The 20,566-nt window shown below is 43.2% G+C and overlaps 1 protein-coding gene across 9 annotated transcripts in view; it reads left to right on the forward strand.

Annotated features, from left to right (window-relative positions):
* LOC126380284 (trithorax group protein osa) overlaps positions 1-20,311 on the forward strand; it is a 95,033-nt gene extending 74,722 nt beyond the window's left edge. Inside the window, exons 6-19 of one of the 9 annotated variants that reach the window (XM_050029576.1) lie at positions 4,054-4,340; positions 4,449-4,647; positions 4,743-4,900; positions 5,447-5,488; positions 6,889-7,077; positions 10,389-10,605; positions 10,757-10,879; positions 12,282-12,356; positions 12,802-12,889; positions 13,166-13,385; positions 14,459-14,551; positions 17,041-17,301; positions 17,586-17,660; positions 17,828-20,311. In XM_050029576.1, the coding sequence (XP_049885533.1) occupies positions 4,054-4,340; positions 4,449-4,647; positions 4,743-4,900; positions 5,447-5,488; positions 6,889-7,077; positions 10,389-10,605; positions 10,757-10,879; positions 12,282-12,356; positions 12,802-12,889; positions 13,166-13,385; positions 14,459-14,551; positions 17,041-17,301; positions 17,586-17,660; positions 17,828-19,804 (4,004 nt within the window). In that variant the 3' untranslated portion in view covers positions 19,805-20,311. The remainder of the gene's footprint in view (positions 1-4,053; positions 4,341-4,448; positions 4,648-4,742; positions 4,901-5,446; positions 5,489-6,888; positions 7,078-10,388; positions 10,606-10,756; positions 10,880-12,281; positions 12,357-12,801; positions 12,890-13,165; positions 13,386-14,458; positions 14,552-17,040; positions 17,302-17,585; positions 17,661-17,827) is intronic. The other 8 variants (XM_050029577.1, XM_050029578.1, XM_050029583.1 and 5 more) reach the window with 8 other exon arrangements.
* The last annotated feature ends 255 nt before the right edge of the window (positions 20,312-20,566 follow it).

The raw sequence follows: 20,566 nt of genomic DNA on the forward strand, positions 1-20,566 counted from the left end.
GTGTATAATGTTTGCGCACACACGCAGCCAATACGATCGATTGGTTGACGTAGTGGCTCAGCTGCGTGCGTTGTCAAAGTCGAGCATATTTTACGTTCACGTAGATTATGCTTCTTGGGTGTTTGAGGGGGAGGCATGTGCTTTTAACAGTGGTACGTATATTATGCATGGGCAAAGAATTAGGCCATGATGTTTGTCATTATAGAGGAAGATAGATACTTATCACTAGCATCATTGCTAATGATACGTGATAAAAATTGTATAAGAACTATACATTACCTATACAATATAAACTTTGCATGGTTCGAAATATACCTATTACTTTTGAAACACATGCTACACTTGTCAAATAAAAAAACCTCAGTGTCGGAATAATTTAGTTTCGTCTTAATTATACTACAATGCTTCCAAAACAATTATGCACGTGACAAGTTAACATATTTCTTGGTAAAATCAGAAAAATATATAATTTTCTTAATAAGGTTTAATAAGGTAAAGTATCGCCAGCGGAATTAGCGCCTAGTATTTGGAAAGTCATGGTGTCGAGCTCCACTCCAAGCAATATTTCCGTCGTCAGTCGTCGTGACTGTGAGGTTTGCTCGTTCAAATATGCATGGTACAATTCGTAACAGCCACCACACCACATAAGCCACATTGCTATTCTGTATTTTGCCTCCAATTTACATACTATTTTTAATATACACCATATAGCAATTTAGCACTCGACCACCGAAACTGAAATGAAACAGGTCGAAACCTGCTATGTTTGCGAGTAGTTTAGTTTAGAGTCAGTAAATCAATACGACCTATTTGTCAATCTAGCGAGTAGCGCAGGTCCTTTATTTGCAATTGACGTTTGGATAGCGTTGTAAAAGTCGGTTGTCGTCTCTACAGAAACCAATGTTTTATATCAAATAGTGTTAAACGCGAGTGTGGAGTTTAACAAATTTGAAACTCGAACGTGCACGTCCCACATATGGGACATGCATCTTGTTTCTTTCCATAGTGTGTCTATATACATAAATTCTAATGTGTTTATCGGAAAATAACATTGCACGTAGGGGGTTGATATCTAATTTTCAGTTACTAAGTAAACGTGTTAAAGTACTAACTACCAAAGTTGACTACTGAGCGCAGTCAGTATTTTAAAAACACAAGATTTGGAACAAACTTCCTCTCGTGTAAAACATACAAATTATCACCTCTACCAGCGAGAAAAGATTTTGTGCAATAAAGTATATTTTATTAATACCAAACATGATATTATTTTAAATAACCTAAGTGATACTAAATTAAGGTTCACTTATTAAAAAAATAGTTATCTTTTTTAGTTATCTTAATGATTTACAGACTTATTTATAAAGAAAAGAGATTGTTTTTTGTTATATAATATTATATTGTTTACATATGTCGCAATAGGCCTGTACCTGTAATGACTATTATTATTATTACTAGATAATGAATTAGTATACTACTCGTAATATTTGGGGTGATTACTGATGGCACTTGAGAGGCAAACGTAGTCCTATTGATGTCGCTTTGCTGTCTGTCGGAATGTCACGGAATGTTCTTAAACGGAAAGCAAAACCAAATATCGGATAATGTCGAATCAAGTTGACTTGGGTTAAGTACGGAACCCACAACGTGCAAGTTGGAATGACACTGTGTTCTGTCTTTCGTTTTATTATAAAATATTGCAGGATGCTATACTTTTATAGGAAACTCGACTCCGAAACTTGTGTTTGTTATGCCTCAAAGGAGCTCTGGCCAAGACACTTTCATGTTCGCTTGAGAAGGTACTCAATAAGTATAATTTTTATGAATTTCTTTTTGTGAAGTGCGCCCGTTAGTGGACTAAGAGAGACCAATTCAGAATGTAAAAAAATAACATGCATCATGTTGTTAAATAAATTAAAATGTTGTGTGATGATTTCGCTGAATACAATCGAGTTTAGCTAAAGTAGGGTTTGTGCATCCGGTCGATGTACGTTTTATCTTAAGTAGCGGGTGTCCGTGACTTCTCAAATTTAATTATACTGCTGAATCAGAGATAAACAGTCTACACGTAGAATCCGTGCATGTTTATCCAGTCAAATAAACCATGCATTATAATGTAAGGTTTATAAATTCGTGTAATTGTACTAAAATTGGGAAAATATACGCAAGTTCTTATACAAATTAAAAAGAAATGTTTGCCGATGTGACCATTTGCTGAGATTAATATTAGAGATACAGATACAGAAATGGAATGGTCACTGTTATCTGTGATTATCTCAACTGTTTGCGGTATAGGTTGGCCACGCGTGGGTGTGAGTGCACGCGCGGAATGCGCCGGCGCGGGGCCGCGGGCGCTGGCGGCAGAGGCGGCGGCGTCGTGCGGACGTGGCGACCCGCACATACCGCCGCCCCGCATAACCAATATCACATGTAGATGCACATGTGATATTGGTTATTGCTGCATATCAAACTGTTAACGCCGTGGAAATTGCTAAGGCTCCTTTATTATGCGGTAACGCAGTAGTTGCCGGTGCTAGAATTTAATAACACAACCTTCTCGGTATTGCACAACATTATTTTATGCGGTTTCTACAAAGTTACGTTACGCAACTCAACCGCTCCGAAGAAATCTTTCTTTAATTAAATAACTTTTATTACGTCTGTTTTCTTGAACAGTGCATAATGACTATAGGGTTTGAGTTGCTTAAGAATTGTACGGTTAAGGTGGTGGGAAAGTAAAGACCTCGGTTGGTGCGTGGCGGGCCGGTGACAGGCGCTGCCCTTGACAGAGCGGGTTCTCAGCCACGACGCCATCGCCGCCGACTCATTAATTCCAAATGTCGAACTTGGCCGTACCTATTGATAATGCTTTTGAAACCTTTATCAATAACGTTCAGCTTATGCTGACATTCTTGCATCGTTTGGCACGTTAGACATTCCAAAGTATCGATTGACTCCTGTTTCAGTTTTGTTTATCCATTCTCATTTGTGCAATCTATCAAAAACTTTACTGCTATAAAAAATAATATACTCGTCATACTAATTGCGGTGTCGTCACTTTGAATGCTATTTTTACGTGACAGTCGAATGTGGGCCGGGACGACCCCATTACGTGGCTGCAGTCATTAAAGGTCGCCGTAAACAAATAGGTGTATAGGTGGGCGCGTATGGCACGCTGTTATCTATGATTCACCGGCGCCCCGCAGTCTGCCGCGCGTCTGATCGCGCCGGCACAATATAATGGACCGATAATGGCCGCTGATGAGATTACATGACGACCCTCGCACGTGTTCATCTTTTTATTCCTATTCGCCCGACGAAATCCCTTTCAATCGCCGGAAACAGCGCTCCAGCGCTTGCGCCCGCGACTAGCGCTCGCATCTAACGACGCACAGTTTTCCCAGGCCGTTGACAGTCGGTGCGATACATATATACTGTACAGGTACTCTCACGTAACACTAACATAAACCGCGTAACTCCAAATCGACCTACATAAAAGCTTGCATTACCACTTTCGTCGTCGCAAATCACTGCCGCTCGTATCTCGGCCTCGGTCAATGCGTTGCGTGCATGTCGTATGCACATATACGGATGCAATAAAGTGCATCGAGAATTCGCAGGCTTGCGGTGTATGCGGCTCACGTGCCGACGGAAAACGAAAGTGATCCGCTGCGTCTCTCCGCCCTCGATTGATGCGCTCGTGGCTTAGTCGGGCCCATCGTTAGCCGTATTATTCAAATTGTGTGCGAAGAGCGAGCCCGATCGATCACATGCTGAACAGGCATTTGCTTGCACTCTCAATTTAACCTATCTACCTACACACCACCGTTCACACTATCAGCTGAGCCGGCTGCGAACAACAGTGCACTTGTAACACATTGTTCAACGTGCGAGTCGCTCTATAGTCTTTGTAGGTATCTGGGATCCGTATATACATCTGTAAATTTAGATATACCTACCAGTATATCAATATAAAACATAATCTTTTCACTTCTTTGCAGTCTTACATTGCACTCGTTTGGACAAAGTTCTTAACATATGATTTTTTTGTTGCAGGCACCCAAAACGTACCGATGCCGCCGCGAACGTCGTCGTCGCTGCCCGACGGCAGCGGTGGTGCGGCGCGGGGAGCCGGCGGCGGCCCGCCGGGACCCGCGCCCAGCCCAGTGCCGCCGCCCGGCTCCATGGTGGCGCAGCCCTACGGCCATCACCCGGCCTACAAGTCGCAGCACTACCCGCCGCCGCAGTCCTACGGGTACCCTCCAAGGAACCACCATCCGTATCCGTACGGCGCGTATCGTCCGCCCCCGCCGCATCCTCCACAGCACTATCCGCCGCTAAAGGTACCATTTAATTATTCATATTCTTCGGCTATTACATTTCATCCAGTTTCGTTCTTAACTGAATCGTTGTTTGTAAATTCCTCGTTGACGTAAGTGTTCACGTTCCAGCCGGGACAGGGTCGTCACATGGGTCCGCCGGGGCAGGCTGGTGGCACGCAGGATGGTGCGATGCCCCCGCCGACGGCTCCGGGCGAGTCGCACGACAACGGCCCGGCCGCGCCCGCCACGGCGCTCGTCACCACTGGACCTGATGGTGCGCCGCTTGACGAGGGTAGCCAACAAAGCACGCTCAGCAATGCTTCCGCAGGTACGACTATACCTCCTTGCCATACTGCTTGAAATATAATGTACTTATGCTGACATGCAGGATATAGATATTAATGAACACCTTTTCAATTCCAGCATCAGGGGAAGAACCATGCGGCACACCGAAGGGCCGCAAAGACTATGGGCCAGGCAGCGCGGCTCCGTCGCCGTCCCCGGGCGGCGGCTCGCACTCGTCGGTACATGACGACTACGACGCGTCACCGTCCTCGTGGCCGCGCCCGCCCTCTAGTCCCGTGAGTCGTCACAAATATTTTCTTCAAAGACACTACTCCGCCACTCATGATGTCCTCTTAAGCCTCAGTTTGCACTATTACTTGGAGACGTCGTCACACTAGAATTATAATTACCTCAAAATTTCTATATTTCATTCTGCAAAACAACTGTGTAGTTTATTCGTATATTGCGCCTCGTGGCGTCGTCTCTCGAAATTCTCAAACTTTGCCACATAATCTCGCAGGGTCTGTTCAAAGGCAGTTGTGGTCAACTAAAACCTAATATGTACTGTACATAGTTCATGAATAACCCTCTAAATGTTACCCATACAGTAAATACTAGCAGTAAATGTACATTCAGCGGCAATGGGTAGCTGAATAGTTTGATGAACTTGTGTCTAACAAAGTCCCGTTTGTAAAAAGCTTTCCCCAGCTGAAATGTATGAAATCTTCCATAACGCTTCCACGAACATTCCATACAGCGCATACATAAGATAGCTACATATGGAAATAATCACTAGTGTTTATCAGAGGGAGGCATTGCATTTTATCTATCATGTATTTCAGGTATTTAACAGTCACATGCCACCGGAGTCCTTCAGATCAAAGGTTTATATCAAGTTAAAAATCATTAGCATGTGTAGTGCTCGATTCGATGAATAATAATTACATTACTTAACCGATGTAATGCATGGTAGTCTCGTATCTTCTTTCTGCATTTACGACATGCATTCTGTCAAAGTAACTTACTAAAAATATATTTATGCATCGCAAGAAGGAAATTGAATAATGGATATAGGTCGCCGCCGAGCTTCAGCTTCCGATAATAATAAAGTACCCGCTTTCCGCTACATCTAATTTTTCTCTTTGGTGTTGGCCTTTCGCTTCCAGTAATTAAGTAAAGTGATGCCACATTCAACTTCCTGAGGATCAGTTCGAATGTGTTTGTTCTGTAGAAACACCCCCAGCAACTAATATTCACAAGGTTACCATGAACAATCACCCCCTTTCACTTGTTTTCTGTCATTCATCTACACGGAACGGTCCGATGACATTTCGTGCTAGCATGTGGCTCTAGTGTATTTCCTAAGTTCATTATTTTTGTAGATGCGAGTAACATCTAGCAGTTTGTTATTTACAACCTACGTCTATATCACTTTTGGTTATATTTTTTCTTTAAACAGTTTGGTGTGGCTCGACGTCTTTGTTTTGCTGTCATTCAATAAATAAAGCATGACCAAAATCCTTAAACAATATAATATAGAAACACTGTTTTGATATTTGCACTGTATATAAGTATGTAATAGTTTATATTTCAAATTCATGAACTGCATGGCTAGCAATCACAAGTGTTGCTAAATTTATACGTTTTAGTAGCACTTGTAGATTGACAGTCACAGATAATAATGATAATGGGTTCCCATTTTTAAGTGTAAGAATTTAATTGTATAAAAATATATTTCAGCTGTGCTAATTTGGAAAGCGAATGTATAAATAATAAATTGAGAATGTTCGCAGGTGGGGAAGTAAAGCGAAAATTAGACATATTGCATTCAATTTTACAATTCACGACGTACAAATAGATACTGATTGCTTGTTGTTTGGGTATTATATTTCATTATGATACTCAACCAAGGAGCATGCTGATAGAACTATTTCCCCTCGTGCCGTAATATGTCCGGGTTACATGGCCTGCCAGGCGAATAAACATCATTGCTTGCGTCGACATGTTTAATTATTCTGCGATTGACAGTTGTGCCAACTGAACTGACAAAGTACTCGGAGTGGCAGGTGAGCAGAGTGGTCGTGTCGTAGGGCGCGTGTGGAGCTGGCCCCTCCGCATGTGTCTCTAGGCGTTACTAGTCGGCACCTTGTTTGGCCCGGACCGGTACTTTATCAGTTTAGTTGTGAACTGGGCACGTCGGTGTCGGCGCCGCGGTGCCGCGGCGGGGTGGCGAACACTAGCCGTGGTTAATGCATGGGTGTATGATGAGGTGTCTCTGCGCCAGAAGTCGGACTCGCTGGGGAAGCTGTACGAGATGGACGACGCTCCCGAGCGGCGCGGCTGGGTAGAGCGGCTGCTGCAATTCATGGAGGAGCGGCGGACGCCCATCGCCGCCTGCCCCACCATCTCCAAGCAACCGCTCGACCTCTACCGACTTTATCTGCTAGTGCGCGATCGCGGCGGATTCGTCGAGGTTTGTATTCAAATTATAGTTATCGTACATGATCTCAGTCGTCGATCCACCCGGATTTAAAGCAGGCGTTTGGGTAAGAAATAGATGGTTCAGGATATCCGTTCAGGATTTTTTTTCCATTCTATTCATTTTCATTTTCTAATATTAAAAAGTTCAGAAATGTCAAAAATATATGAGAATGCCGTTTGTCATATGTCTGTCAACGCCCTCTATGTCGCCTCCTCAGTAATATTATTGAGAGGATGTTGATCGTGTGGTCGTCTATAATCAGTACGCGCAATAAAGTTTTAGATTTTTTGATTCGAAATTAATTTGCTACACCGATATGAAGAAGAAGCTAAATTTGAAAAAAAAAAAAGAACATATAGAACATAAAATACTTCTTACTTGCCAGGAACAATTTCATATTGATTATTTTTCTTTTCGAAGTGTATGTTTTATATTATTTTAAATCAGAAAAATATATACATTGATGCACTTAAATAGTTTGATCATATATTATAATAAAAAAAAAAAACACTTCAAAACTTTACTTTCAACTGTAAAAAGAATTTAAAGTTTTTTGTGATTCTGAATGTAACGGCTTCTACTATAATAAATGCATATTTTGTGTAAATTCTAACCGGGTGCCCAATATGGTTCGAAAGCTACAGGCCTTCAAAGGTTCTTTGAAACCCTAGAACTAGAACGGATGGATAGAATATTTTTTTAGGCATATTAAATGGAAATGTATAGAATAACTTTTATACTTATAACTTTTAATGTTGAATAAAATGAGAAGAATTTTTATATGATTAAAATACACTGAAAAATTGTCAGATTATAAATAATATAAAAAATACACCTAAATAATATATCAAAGTCGGACTTGTCTTTGGCAAATAACAAGTGAAATGTTTCAATGACTCCACTATGCTATTATAGTTTTGATTTGATTGTGAAACTTATCATGTAGCGAATAGAAAAAGAAATATAGTGGTTATTTTCTCAAAATTATATATATGTTCGATTCGTTTAGGAATGAGCGGATAAATAAAAATTACAATAGTTATTCGTTATACAGGAGTGATAAGTTATGTTTTATACGCGAGTGCCAAATTTAAAGTAGCAGTCTAGAATTTTCTAATATAGACAACTGAGCGCAGTCAGTAATTTAAAAGCATGAGACATAAAATTAATTTCTTCTCGTGTAAAACACAAGTTTTCACCTCTACCTGCTAGAGAAGTTGGTTTTAGCCTATAATATGGCAAACCTTTTCTCCCAACTCTTGGGAGTTAGACAACTGTCCTTATAACTGGATGCACTAATAATACATCACAAAAATAGTTTAAACAATGTAATGCTGGATTAAAACATTTGATTCGCTTTATTTTATTTTTTACGTAATTTATCAGTAATTTATTAAATAAAAAATTATTATGTTTACCGAACATCATTATATTATTATAAGTAAGTGATATTAAATTAACGTTTACAAGTATTTATTTTAAATGTTACTTTTTTAAAAGGTATAAATTAATAAAATTAAATTCCAATAAATATCATACAAAATCGCGCGAGTTTACTCTGCAATCTTTGCCTTCTCTTAAGGGAAAATCCGAGTATAAAATTAAAAAGATACTTTGTGTCTAGTGGATGAGCCGCATTTTTCCTCACAGTTTTATGCGGAAGCACCCTTTTCGTGCTGGAGAGGTGAAAATTTTATTATTGAACAGTACAATATGCTACTTGACAACTAAGTCAAATGACATACATTTTATGAAACGTCAAAACCAAAAATTCTTTATGAAATTTGTATGGACATACTGTCGTGAGAAATCATAAATAAAAGTGGGCAAACGTCGTATTTGTATTTGATGATTTTAGACGGGCTTAGTCCGCATACCAATTTTTAGCTATCTACTTTGAAAATTACAGGTTGCTCCGTACAAACATCCACCCTCATTTACAAAAAAAAAAAACATAAATTCATCGCCCCGTTTTACCGTGAAAGATGGACAAACAAACAGACACACACACTTTCCCATTTATAATATTAGTATTGAGTCAAATACCCAATGGACCACCTTATCCCCACAGCAATTTATTGGTAATGTTGCCTTCAGGATATTAATAGATGATCAGACACTAATTTCAAGATTATTCATGTTTCACTGTTCGTCTTTCGACACAGCTAGTTTGCTAAATAGCGGATATAAGCCACACTAGGCTATAATAGCCCTAAGGTTTATAAATGCTTTTATAGGACGAGTTCTTCATTTCTGTACAGTTAGTGGGAATTTATTTAATCTTCTTAATTCCTACCAGAAAACTGTAAAGCTAGCAGTGTCGGTGTTATGTAGGTAGACTGACAGTATTTTAGCAGATCTCTACGTTAGGAAAGCATTATAAACCTTCAATCGATTGTCCATCTTTAAAGGTTTGCGGGCGGTAGACAAGTCAATTATGCTTAATTGTTTGCATATTCCAATTTGTAGTGGGCTCGATATCACAAATTGAAATTTGTTTTGTTTGCCGCCGTAAAAGCTAGAAGTATGTAAATAAATCGAGTAGTGTGTAATTCAATTTAATTTAACAGTTTTAAGGCCGTGTATTTGTATTCTTGAATATCGCATTAGTGGTGCTAGTAAAACGCGCGCCGTGTAGTACGCAACTGAGACTAATAGACTTGAGCTAGGATTTATGTCGGCGCATGTACTGGCGGCTTTATGTGAATAGGCGCCATAAACCGCGCGCGGCTTTAACGATAGTTAATAAATTTTTATCATTGGAGTGTTCGCAAAGAGCGCTTTGTACAATGTAGAGGCGGTTGTAAAGTAGATTGCCGCTGGCCGCCGCCAGCGCCGTACGCTGCCGCGCCGCGCGCCGCGTTGCAAAAAAATATTAGAAAATCCTCGGCATGGTGAGGTTTCCACTCGTTAACACTCGGAGTTATCGCGTTTTCCACACTAAACCTTCACACTTTATGTTCGCGCGTTAAACGGCCACTCGTGCGCTGTTGTTCACTGAAAATTACTTTAAAACTGAAAAACTATTTGCTTTTTGCCATCGACTTCATAATATTAGTTTTCTATTCTTTCAATTAATGTGTAAATGTTATAGCTGATGTTCTTTTTTATATATGTTACTATAAAGTTGAAAACATATATTATAGTACAGAGTACCGAGTGAACTTTTATGTTTATATAAAATCGAAAAGTAGTGAGCCGCGTATTGGATATTAAGAGGTCTATTTGTATTAGTTTTGAATATGATTTATATCTTCGTTAAACATTAGTGATGTGACATGGCTACGCGTGTACGGTTGCAGGTGACAAAGAACAAGACGTGGAAGGACATCGCGGGTCTACTCGGCATCGGCGCGTCGTCGTCGGCCGCGTACACGCTCCGCAAGCACTACACCAAGAACTTGCTGGCGTACGAGTGCCACTTCGACCGCGGCGGTATCGACCCCCAGCCCATCATCAACCAAGTCGAAGCCTCCACTAAGAAGAAGAGCGGCAAATCCAACAACAATTCTACTGCAGGTAAAACAACGGTTCTCCCCTCACACAAACGATGCAAGTTGTCTATTGATTAGTGACTTTGTTGTGATGTGTCTTTTGTCGATGGCGCCAATAACTCGCCATTGCTCTTCGTCAGATGTTCTGTTGGTTACATATTGATTTCTTTTTATAGCAGCAGGGTCGTCTAATTCCCAAGAATCATTCCCTGGTGGCGGGTCAACGGCGCCCGGTGCGCCCATGGATGGATATCCCGGCCAGTACGCGCCCTACCCTCCACAACCTAATCAACCGCAAGGTAAGATCTTACCCGGACTCGACAATCACAGAAAAACATACCGGGGAGTGCGCAAGTTACACTAAGCCGTAGAAAAAGTTCAACGTACTGTCGCGTGCCATTCTCTCAATCAGCCCTGTCTAATGACGCGTGAGCCCTTCTCTCAAGACACTTGCGCCACTACAGAAGGACGCTGACTCATCGCATCGCGCTCTGACACAGGATATAAACAAAAGTTCAGACCGTGCCAATGAACAATCAGCCATTCTATTGCTAAGCCTAAGCGCATTGCGAGTTTAAAGCACAGCGATGGTGCGGCAATCGCGAATGAGTTTAAATGTGCCGTTACATCACCCTCATTAATCATTACACAGCGCTAAAGGCCACATATCATCCATGGAAATAACATCTCCATTGAAAAATAACAGCGTACTAACAAATGAATTGTATTAAAGAGCTTTGTTCATTTTGTCAAAAAAATACTTTTTACCATTTTGACTTGGTATAAATTGAGTTACTAGAACTGGGTGATGGTACGCGACGGGACAGTGCTTTTTTGATGTGAGAGTTGTATAGATGGTAATGCGCACTCCCTGAGAGCTTCGTTGTGTATAGTGTGATAGACAAGGCTAGTATACAGTCATAGCAGCACATGTGAGGCCGCACAGATATACTTATACCGCCAGTCCGCTCAAGTAACGTCTTTTGCGCTGCTAACGAATCATGTAGCAACAGCTGGACATCAGTTCCAGTAAATCAGGATGTTAACTATTACCATACTTGCACAAGTGATATCGAGATTATAACCTTCATTGACGGTAGCATATTGTGTAAGTGTGATAACACCCTCAGTAAACGTTGTATCTGAGACGGAATGTAATAATTGTAAAGTGCGTGTAAGTGAGATGAGACAGTTTCTTGACGTGGACGGGTCTGATGCTGTACATGAGCTAGATAGAGCTAGTTAGCCGCCCGCGCTGCGCCGCGCCGGAGACAGGACGCGGTACCAGCGCGCGGTGCTTGTTTTTTTCTTTTTTGTGCAACATGAAACTAACTTCATTTCTAACAACTTTCCAATGATAACTTCACAGCTAACAAATCGTTCAGCTCATATTTTCGCTTACTAATCCTAACTTGACTCCGTTTGCCAGAGAGGAGACTGCTGCAACTCAGATGTATACGTGCAAATTGCATAATTATAATACTCTTCATCGGGTGTCTAATGCTGATAGTACATTGAGTGCACGTTGCGTAGTTGCTCCCTCTGGCATGCGAATTCCGGCTCTCGAGCATGTGTGAATGAGAAGCAGTTCGGCTTTTCCATTAGAAAATGTCGACTGGCTTTGTCGCACAACAGAGGCTCAATGTAATGAAGGTGAGCGTGAATATCGGGTGGTCATACCTGACGTAAATGTGGTTGTAGGCGGCGGGCCCGGTGGCGACAACCTCGCCGCCTCCAACCCGTTCGACGAGCCGCCGGGGCCCCGGAGACCCCCAGGTACTTAACCCATCACACATTTGTATCCCCCACTACCCTAACCTAACGTCCGAGCTCGTATTCAACTCCATTAACTATATTTTTGTGAGCGTCTACTCCGCTACGACTTATTGCTTTTCTCGTTGAATCCGTTCTCGTATTTTCAAAGAGTTCCCCCATGTTTTCCTTGCCCTGTGTTGTTTATAAACGGAATTGAAGTTCATTTAAATTCGTTGTATATGTTGAAGTAATCTGCTTGTTATGGCCGTCTTTCAATCATTTGCTGTGTTACACAATTGTATTTAGTTCTAGATCGTCCTTTGTACATATAGCATGTTCACATAATATTTTAACACTGCATATTCACTGCATGCATGTCACTGTATATGTATATCCCTGTACCGGTAGTTAGTTGAGAGTATTTGTTAGTGTCAGATCTGAAACTGGTGTTGTGTTGTTATTTCAGGTTACCAGCAAGGCTACGGGTACGAATATGGATCTCCGTACCCGTCCAATAGACCAGTGTATCCTCCGTACGGGCCCGATGGGGACAGGTAATAAAGTCTTGTATGTTAAAAGTAGTATGGTGAAATGCTACACCGACAAGAGCGTGGCTCTTAAATTGATGATGATGATGTTAAAACCAGATGCCTGTTTGATTCCGTTTTGTCAAATTGACAACAGTGGTTTAATTTGAATTATCTATCGGGTACTACGAATATTCACATAAATAGGACGCGGTTTTTAAAATGTGGCACTTTCAACTACTTATACTAAATAGAATGTAGCAGTAAATACTTGTCATGAATCGTTTGTGCCGTATGTTTCAGAGGGGGCTATGGTTCGGGCGGCGAGTACCGCTACGGCGGGTACGGCAGCAGCGGGTTCCGCGCAGGCGCGCCGCCGCCGCCGGGCACGCCGCCGCCGGCGCAGCCCTACCCCGACTACTATCGCCCGCCACACCCGCAGCACCCACAACACCCACCGCACCCGCAGCATCCGCCGCACCCGCCGCATCCGCCGCATTCGCCGCAACAACCCCCGCACGAGGTGAGTCACGCTCCACTACATGTACTAGCCACATATTATAGTGTTTTCGTGATCTGAATGATTAGAGTAAATACTGTCTTGACGTTGTAATATTAGGGTTTCTGACGCACCGGGTACATTAGCAAAAGTTCAAGCCAAGTTTAAAGATCGTTTATAAAAAAAAAAACTATAAAATAAAGACAGTAATAAGAAAATATTTTCCGCTCAGAAATGCTAGTATTTCAATTACCTAAATCTCTAGCCTCAGAATTTAAGTTGTGTTATGCAATAAATTTGAATGGAACAAAACCTATTTATTCATATTACATTAACATAGACTTCTAAATCAACATTGAACGTACGAGACTGATTTTCTCTAAGAAATAGAGAAATAAAATAAGTATATCATTGTTATAATATTGTGAAGGACATTTTTTGTGTAATGTTTCATTTAGTATATAATATATCCGAAATATGCAAACAACCATAGCTATTTGTATTCTTTCATTGATATTTATAGTGAAACAAGTTTAAATGCAGACAGATCCTTATTGGACGACGGTTGGAATGTGTATCGTAGCAATGCAGCCTGAAAATAGTATCTATCGCCCTGCATGGTTAGCATGTACGGAGCATATTATTGTATATGTATGCGATATTGTGCTTCCACGGCGCGCACTGTTCTGTGGGTAGGTGCTGCTGACACACTTCACACGACAGAGAAAGCAGAACACCAAGTTCAACTTTGCCATCAACAGTGCGCCACCCACTCACAGAAGTGCCATTAGTTTAGAAAAGGTTCATTCAGTAACTCACAAGTTTTACACAATAAGATTGACGTGTTCTATACCATCGTGTGTTTATTTCTTAATAATTGATTCTAAACTTGTTGTTAGTGAAAATAGAACCTCAAATACAGATAGCATTGTGTGATTCAAATGTCATGGTTGATCGAGTTATGATTGGGAAGAAATGTTGTCGCATTTTGCCCAATGTTGCTTGAGAATGATGGCGCCATGAGGTTTGGATCGCGAGGTGCGTAAGATGAGCGCGGTGGTCGCTCCGTGTGTGACGGTTTGTTTGGTGGTGTGTAGATGTCGAGCGGCTCGTCGTCTGTCGGTAACCTAATGAGCTCGCAGCTCGCGCGGCAGCTGGTGGCGCCGCTGCCGCCCAACCCGAGACCCTACGTACGGACGCCCCGTTTGTACCACGCACTCAACACCGCTTCCCCATACATTGGCGATACGGTCTCATAACTCACTCGCACGGACCTCACCAACGTTCGCGTCGATTTTCGTTCTCGTACTAGACAGTGCAACATACAAAATGCTTCTTGCTATATGTTAATTCTACATTTCACAATCAGGTTCAGGCTAGAAAAAAAAATAGATCTTTCCACATTTATTATAGACGTAGAAAGCATTTATATGTTGCTATGGATGATTCGACATGGAGTGGTGCGTATAAACTAGAGCATTAGTTGGTAACAGACCATCGAATTGCTTTCGGTGTGCAGTTGGTCAAAACGAACATCGAGACGCTCGACGTTTTGTTACAGTTGAATACATTTACTTAAAATGAGTGTTGTTGTAAACTTAAAAATAAAAGCATTACTGCCGCGACAGGAGCATCTTGTTTTTGAGCAGCATTTGTTTATTATAAACATACATATAAATAACTCTTTAAAATAACTTTTCACCATACGAAAGAAAGTTACCTTAGATCAAATGCTTAGTTTGTATTATCCATAAAAATGTTACCATTCGTTTTATGACATTATATATATACCTAATAATTGCTCAAAGCGCAGCGTTTGAACGATAGTAAATACTATGCAGAAGCGATGCAGTGTTTCGACACGAATGGCGACACTTTGTTAACGATCATCGACGTGAGGGTCAAACTCATTCGTGGTTTTGGCTTCATTTATTTTTTCGAATAATCCCCACTCGCTTGACAAAATTTAAAGCTGTTACTGTTAATTTTCTTCTATTTTTGTTGAACTAAATTTTTGGCTTGCGGTGTGTTTAATTGGCTTTCCGACGTTCCAACGTGGCGGGCGGCGGCCGCGAGGCCCCGCGCCGCACTATCAGCCAAAACCTGTCCGTTTGCTGTTTCAAAATTTAACAAATAATCAAAATATGGAAGTAAAGGTTTAGAGTGTGTGGTGGTGGCTATGATCAACTTTTGGTCACTAAATCATTTTGCATGCTTTCACAGTTATCATGTAAGCTTAGCTGTAAGTTAACGAAGAAGCTTTGTTTTATATTGCGGCACCGATCGGTCGAGTGTACCTAACTGTTGGTTTACTTTTGTAGAGAACTAACAGTGCATTCGACCGATTTTAAGTTATTTTTCATCATATTCAAGTAAACATACACATTTTGGGTTCACGGCCAGTGTAACAATAATTTCTTTCACGCAGACCTAAATAATTTAAAGCATTTGTCTCAGGTTTGTTTTGTATTTATGATTTATAAATTGTTTTGTTCAACAAGAGAGGAACGTTATATCTTGTGTCCGAGTTGCGAGTTTAATTCACCAACTAGCGAAGTAGACTAGAATTGAACGCTTATGAGAGCGTAGCGACTAGAGTACTTATATGCAGACTGCTGCGCGTAGTGAGTGTTATAAACTCTGCACTTCCACACAAAACATAACTTTTGCCTTCCGAGTCATAAAACAAATTTCCTCTTGTGTGAAGTATACTACTTTTCACCTCTGCCAGTGAGTTTTTTTATAGTTTATAGCTAAATTCAGCATCTCCAAATTTTTCGCCATATATCACAAAAATAGTTCAAAAAAGTAATGCTGAAAGAAAATATTTCACATTTAATTCGCGCCATCTTATTTTATACTTACTTTGGTCATATATAACTTAACTTTATGTTTATTTGTTGTTGGTATTGTAGGAGTAACATTTTATGGTTACCAAATATGATATTATTTTTAGTAAATAATATTAAATTAATGTTTATAAATATTTTTTAAATAGTAATATTTAAAAATAATAATATCTTATAACCTTCCGACCCATAATGACAAAAATTCTAAAAAAATGTCGAAACATCTACTGCTAGATTCCCCAAACACGTAACGACTTAAATGGCACTAGCACAAAACTGTACTATTATATTACAATAAATATTTTGTGAGTTTACACTGCAGATCAAGTTGTATGGCTATTTTGAGTTACGGGAAATGTGACTATAAAATCATTAAGTTATTTTGCTGCGGGACTTCCCACGAAACGCACTTTTTTCGTGCTGGAGAGGCAAAAATAAAAAATGTTTACCTACAGCGATCTCGGACAAATGCGTTAAATTGACCTCACGTTCTAAATCTTATGGTCTTGGCGTCGAGTATAATATTGTCCATTTTTACACATTGTTTTAGAAATGAGGCTGATTAAATCATGTGCAAACTGTGTGATTATAAATATCTTTACAAAACATCAAATAGTTTATTTTTATCAAGTTGTGTTTGATTTTACTAGTCTTGTTTCTCTTATTTTAAAAGTTGTATGTAGTGATGCAAGATAGACCTATATATCAAAACAGTGTGGTTTTAGTAAGAAATTAAATGTGGCAGGACGCATAGACCTAAAGAATTAGAACAGAAGTCTGGTCGGTGCCGTGCGGGGCATATGTTTGATACGCGTGCGTGACATTCACAGTACGGTGGCGGAAAGCCGCCGGGGCCAGGCGCGGCTAACGTGGGGGCGCCAAGAAGACACCCTGACTTTGCCAAGGCGGAGGGATACCCAGGGCCGGGGCCTGGTAGCGGGCCGCCGCCCGGGGGTGCTGGGGCTCGCTTCGGGGGCGCGTGGGGCGGCGGCTTCCCCCGCGCGCCGCAGTCGCAGTCCCCGGCCGCGCCCTGGCGCCCGCCTGCCGGCGCCGCGCAACAAGCTGGCTGGCCACATCAGCCCTACCAACAGGTCAGTACGCAGCACTCATTTCCAATCCGTCGAACCAACTCTCTCTACCCGCTGCTTAAATAGCTGAACTTATATCACAGCAACTTAGTTCGCTCGACAGCGATTAAACTTCACACTTGGTTCACATTTTTCTAGACACAATCACTAACGTTGTGCATTGCAGCAAACCTTTTTATTTATTTCACGAAACACTCACGTACATTTTATGTAATGGTGTGGTTTGAAAGTATTTGTGTTCTGGCTATGGTATGTGCTCTAAGAGAGTGCGTGTGTGTGTGTTGTAGGGGCCGGGCGCGGCGGCTTGGGCCCCGCGGCCGCCGGGACTTGACGCCTACCCGCCCTCCGTCGCGCCCCCTGCTGTGAGTCACATTCACAAGCACTTTATACCGATATTGACATTGCTGCACCGTTAAAGCCCACGAGACAAAATTACTAATTTATTAAATTTGTTTAAATCATCTAAGGTTATCTCACAAGATTGTGAATTGTCGACACGTTTATCAATTGTGTTTACTTGTATGTGCAGGGTGCGGCGCCGGGCGGTCCTGGGATCAAGCGGGAGCTGACGTTCCCGGCGGAGTGCATCGAGGCGGCTGTGCCTACCGGCGAGAAGCGGCGGCGGCTCACCAAGGCCGATGTGGCGCCTGTCGACGCGTGGCGCATTATGATGGCGCTCAAGTCCGGCCTGCTCGCGGAGACCTGCTGGGCGCTCGATATTCTAAACATTCTGCTGTTCGATGACAACTGCATCGGATACTTCGGCCTACAGCACATGCCCGGCCTCCTAGACCTACTCCTTGAACACTTTCATAAGAGTCTCAGCGACATGTTTGACACGCCGACTCCTGACAACGAACCCTGGTACGCGCCACCGCAGACTCCCGAGCCCCCTGTAAAGAAACGCCAAAAGGCTGAACCACCGGATCCCACCGACAGGGTGCAAGTAATGAATGGTGAAAACTTTACGTTAGAATCGCGGCGTAGGCATCCCGTCACCTACAAACCAGACGAGGAACTTTTCGCTCCAGATGACATGGAATCTGACACCGATGACGTGGAGGACGTGTTAGAGCCCTGGCAGTCCGGCGGCGACATTGCCAGTGCAGCTCATGTGATGCCTTGCTTCCGCGGCGAGTTCGTGCACCTGCCGTTTGTGCGGGTGATGCCTGGCGTGCGAGTGCCGTCGCCGCCGCCGCCGCCTACAACGAATGTGGAGTCGCCGCGGGTGAAGCCGGAGACGGAGGCGCCCGACGCGACCGACACCAAGGACGAGGAGAGCGACAACCTGGAGGCGGAGCCGATGGACCTCGAGCCGGAGCGGCGGCCCGCGCTGCTCATCCGCGACCCCGCCGGTGTACTGAAACGTCGCCGTTTAGAAGATTACGAAGACGAGTGCTACACGCGTGATGAACCAAGCCTCAATTTAGTGAACGAGTCTCGTGACGCGATATCCAAGCGCTGTATAGCGCTCTCGAACATTCTACGTGGATTGACATTCGTGCCTGGTAACGAAATAGAGTTCTCCCGGTCGAGCGCGTTCTTAGCACTCGCGGGCAAATTGCTGCTACTTCATCACGAGCACGCGCCGCGAGCGGCGAGGGCGCGCGCGTACGAGCGTGCGGCTAAGGACGAGAGCGACGCGGACGCGTGTTGTTCCAGCTTGCGTGGTGAAAGTGAATGGTGGTGGGACACACTCGCTCAATTACGAGAAGACGCTCTGGTGTGTTGCGCTAACATCGCCGGCGGAGTGGAGCTGGGCGGGCAGCCTGAGGCGGTGGCGCGGCCGCTGCTGGACGGGCTGCTGCACTGGAGCGTGTGCCCGGCGGCGGTGGCGGGCGACGCGCCGCCGGCCGCCGGGGCCTCCTCGCCGCTCTCCCCGCGCCGGCTCGCGCTCGAAGCACTGTGCAAGCTCTGCGTTACGGACGCTAACGTCGACCTTGTGCTGGCGACTCCGCCGCGGGGCCGAATCGCAGCCTTGTGTGCCGGTTTGGCTCGTGACTTATGCCGCCCCGAGCGGCCTGTTGTGAGAGAGTTCGCCGTCAACTTACTTCATTACTTAGCGGGAGCTGGCGGATCAGCAGCGAGAGAAGTAGCCTTACACGCCCCGGCCGTGGCGCAGCTGGTGGCATTTATCGAGCGCGCCGAGCAGACCGCGCTAGGGGTGGCTAACCAGCACGGCGTGGCGGCGCTGAGAGACAACCCCGACGCGATGGGCACGTCTCTGGATATGTTGCGGCGCGCGGCGGCAACGCTGTTGCGGCTGGCGGAACACCCCGAGAACAGGCCGCTGATCCGCAGGCATGAGCGGCGCCTGCTATCGCTGGTGATGTCGCAGATCCTCGACCAGAAGGTGGCGCACGAGCTGGCCGACGTGCTCTATCACTGCAGCCAGCAGCGCGGCGAGGGCGAGGCGGAGGCGCAGCCGGCCACTATCGCCGTGGTGGCCGCGGCCGTGCCCGCTAGCACCGTCGCCAACCACACGCCCGCCGCGCCCGATGAGTAGTGTTAGAGGAGTAGTGCGCGGTGAGTGCATGAAGCGGACGCTCGAGCGACGCGCGAACGCGATGAGACTGAGCATACCTGTCGGTACGTGTACATATAGTGATACGGCACGCCCCGGACGCGGACGCGGCGCGGTTCCCGTTTCTCGTGACTCCGAGATCATTAATAGCGGTGTCTCAAGTGTTAGGCTGTACAATCCGATTTTGTTATTTATGTCCATGATGTTTTATTTACAATTTTACAAGAATGTCATTGTGCTATAATCGATTTCTATTGTTCGATTGAGAAAAGATGTATTATAACTCGTAATTTTGATTTTTATAATAAAATGGGACTTGAATCTTGTTCAATTGTTTTATAATGGAGATTTTATACCGAGTACCTTTAGGCGCCTTTGTCTTTAAGAGAGTAGTTGGAGAGTGTGAGGAGCTTATGTGGGCTATAAGTTTTAATTAAGTTTAATGTGAATTATTACAATAATCTATAATATATTGAAATTGAATCTGAATTTTATTTATTTATTTTATGAATTGGCATTTTATGATTTTAAACACCTTAAATTCAAAATTATTTTATTAGGTGCTAGGATGGTTGGGATGCTCAAAAAACTTTATAAATGCCCGACATGAACCTAGAAATGAAAATTAATTTAGTAATAAAAGGCTCGGTACCTCGGTGTCGTCAAGAAATATTGTATACTGACTTTATTTATTTTATATTTTATGGTTGTAACGAAACTGCAAAGCGAATGCATTCAAATCTT

This window comes from Pectinophora gossypiella, chromosome Z, assembly GCF_024362695.1.
Source record: "Pectinophora gossypiella chromosome Z, ilPecGoss1.1, whole genome shotgun sequence".
Classification (NCBI taxonomy): domain Eukaryota; kingdom Metazoa; phylum Arthropoda; class Insecta; order Lepidoptera; family Gelechiidae; genus Pectinophora; species Pectinophora gossypiella.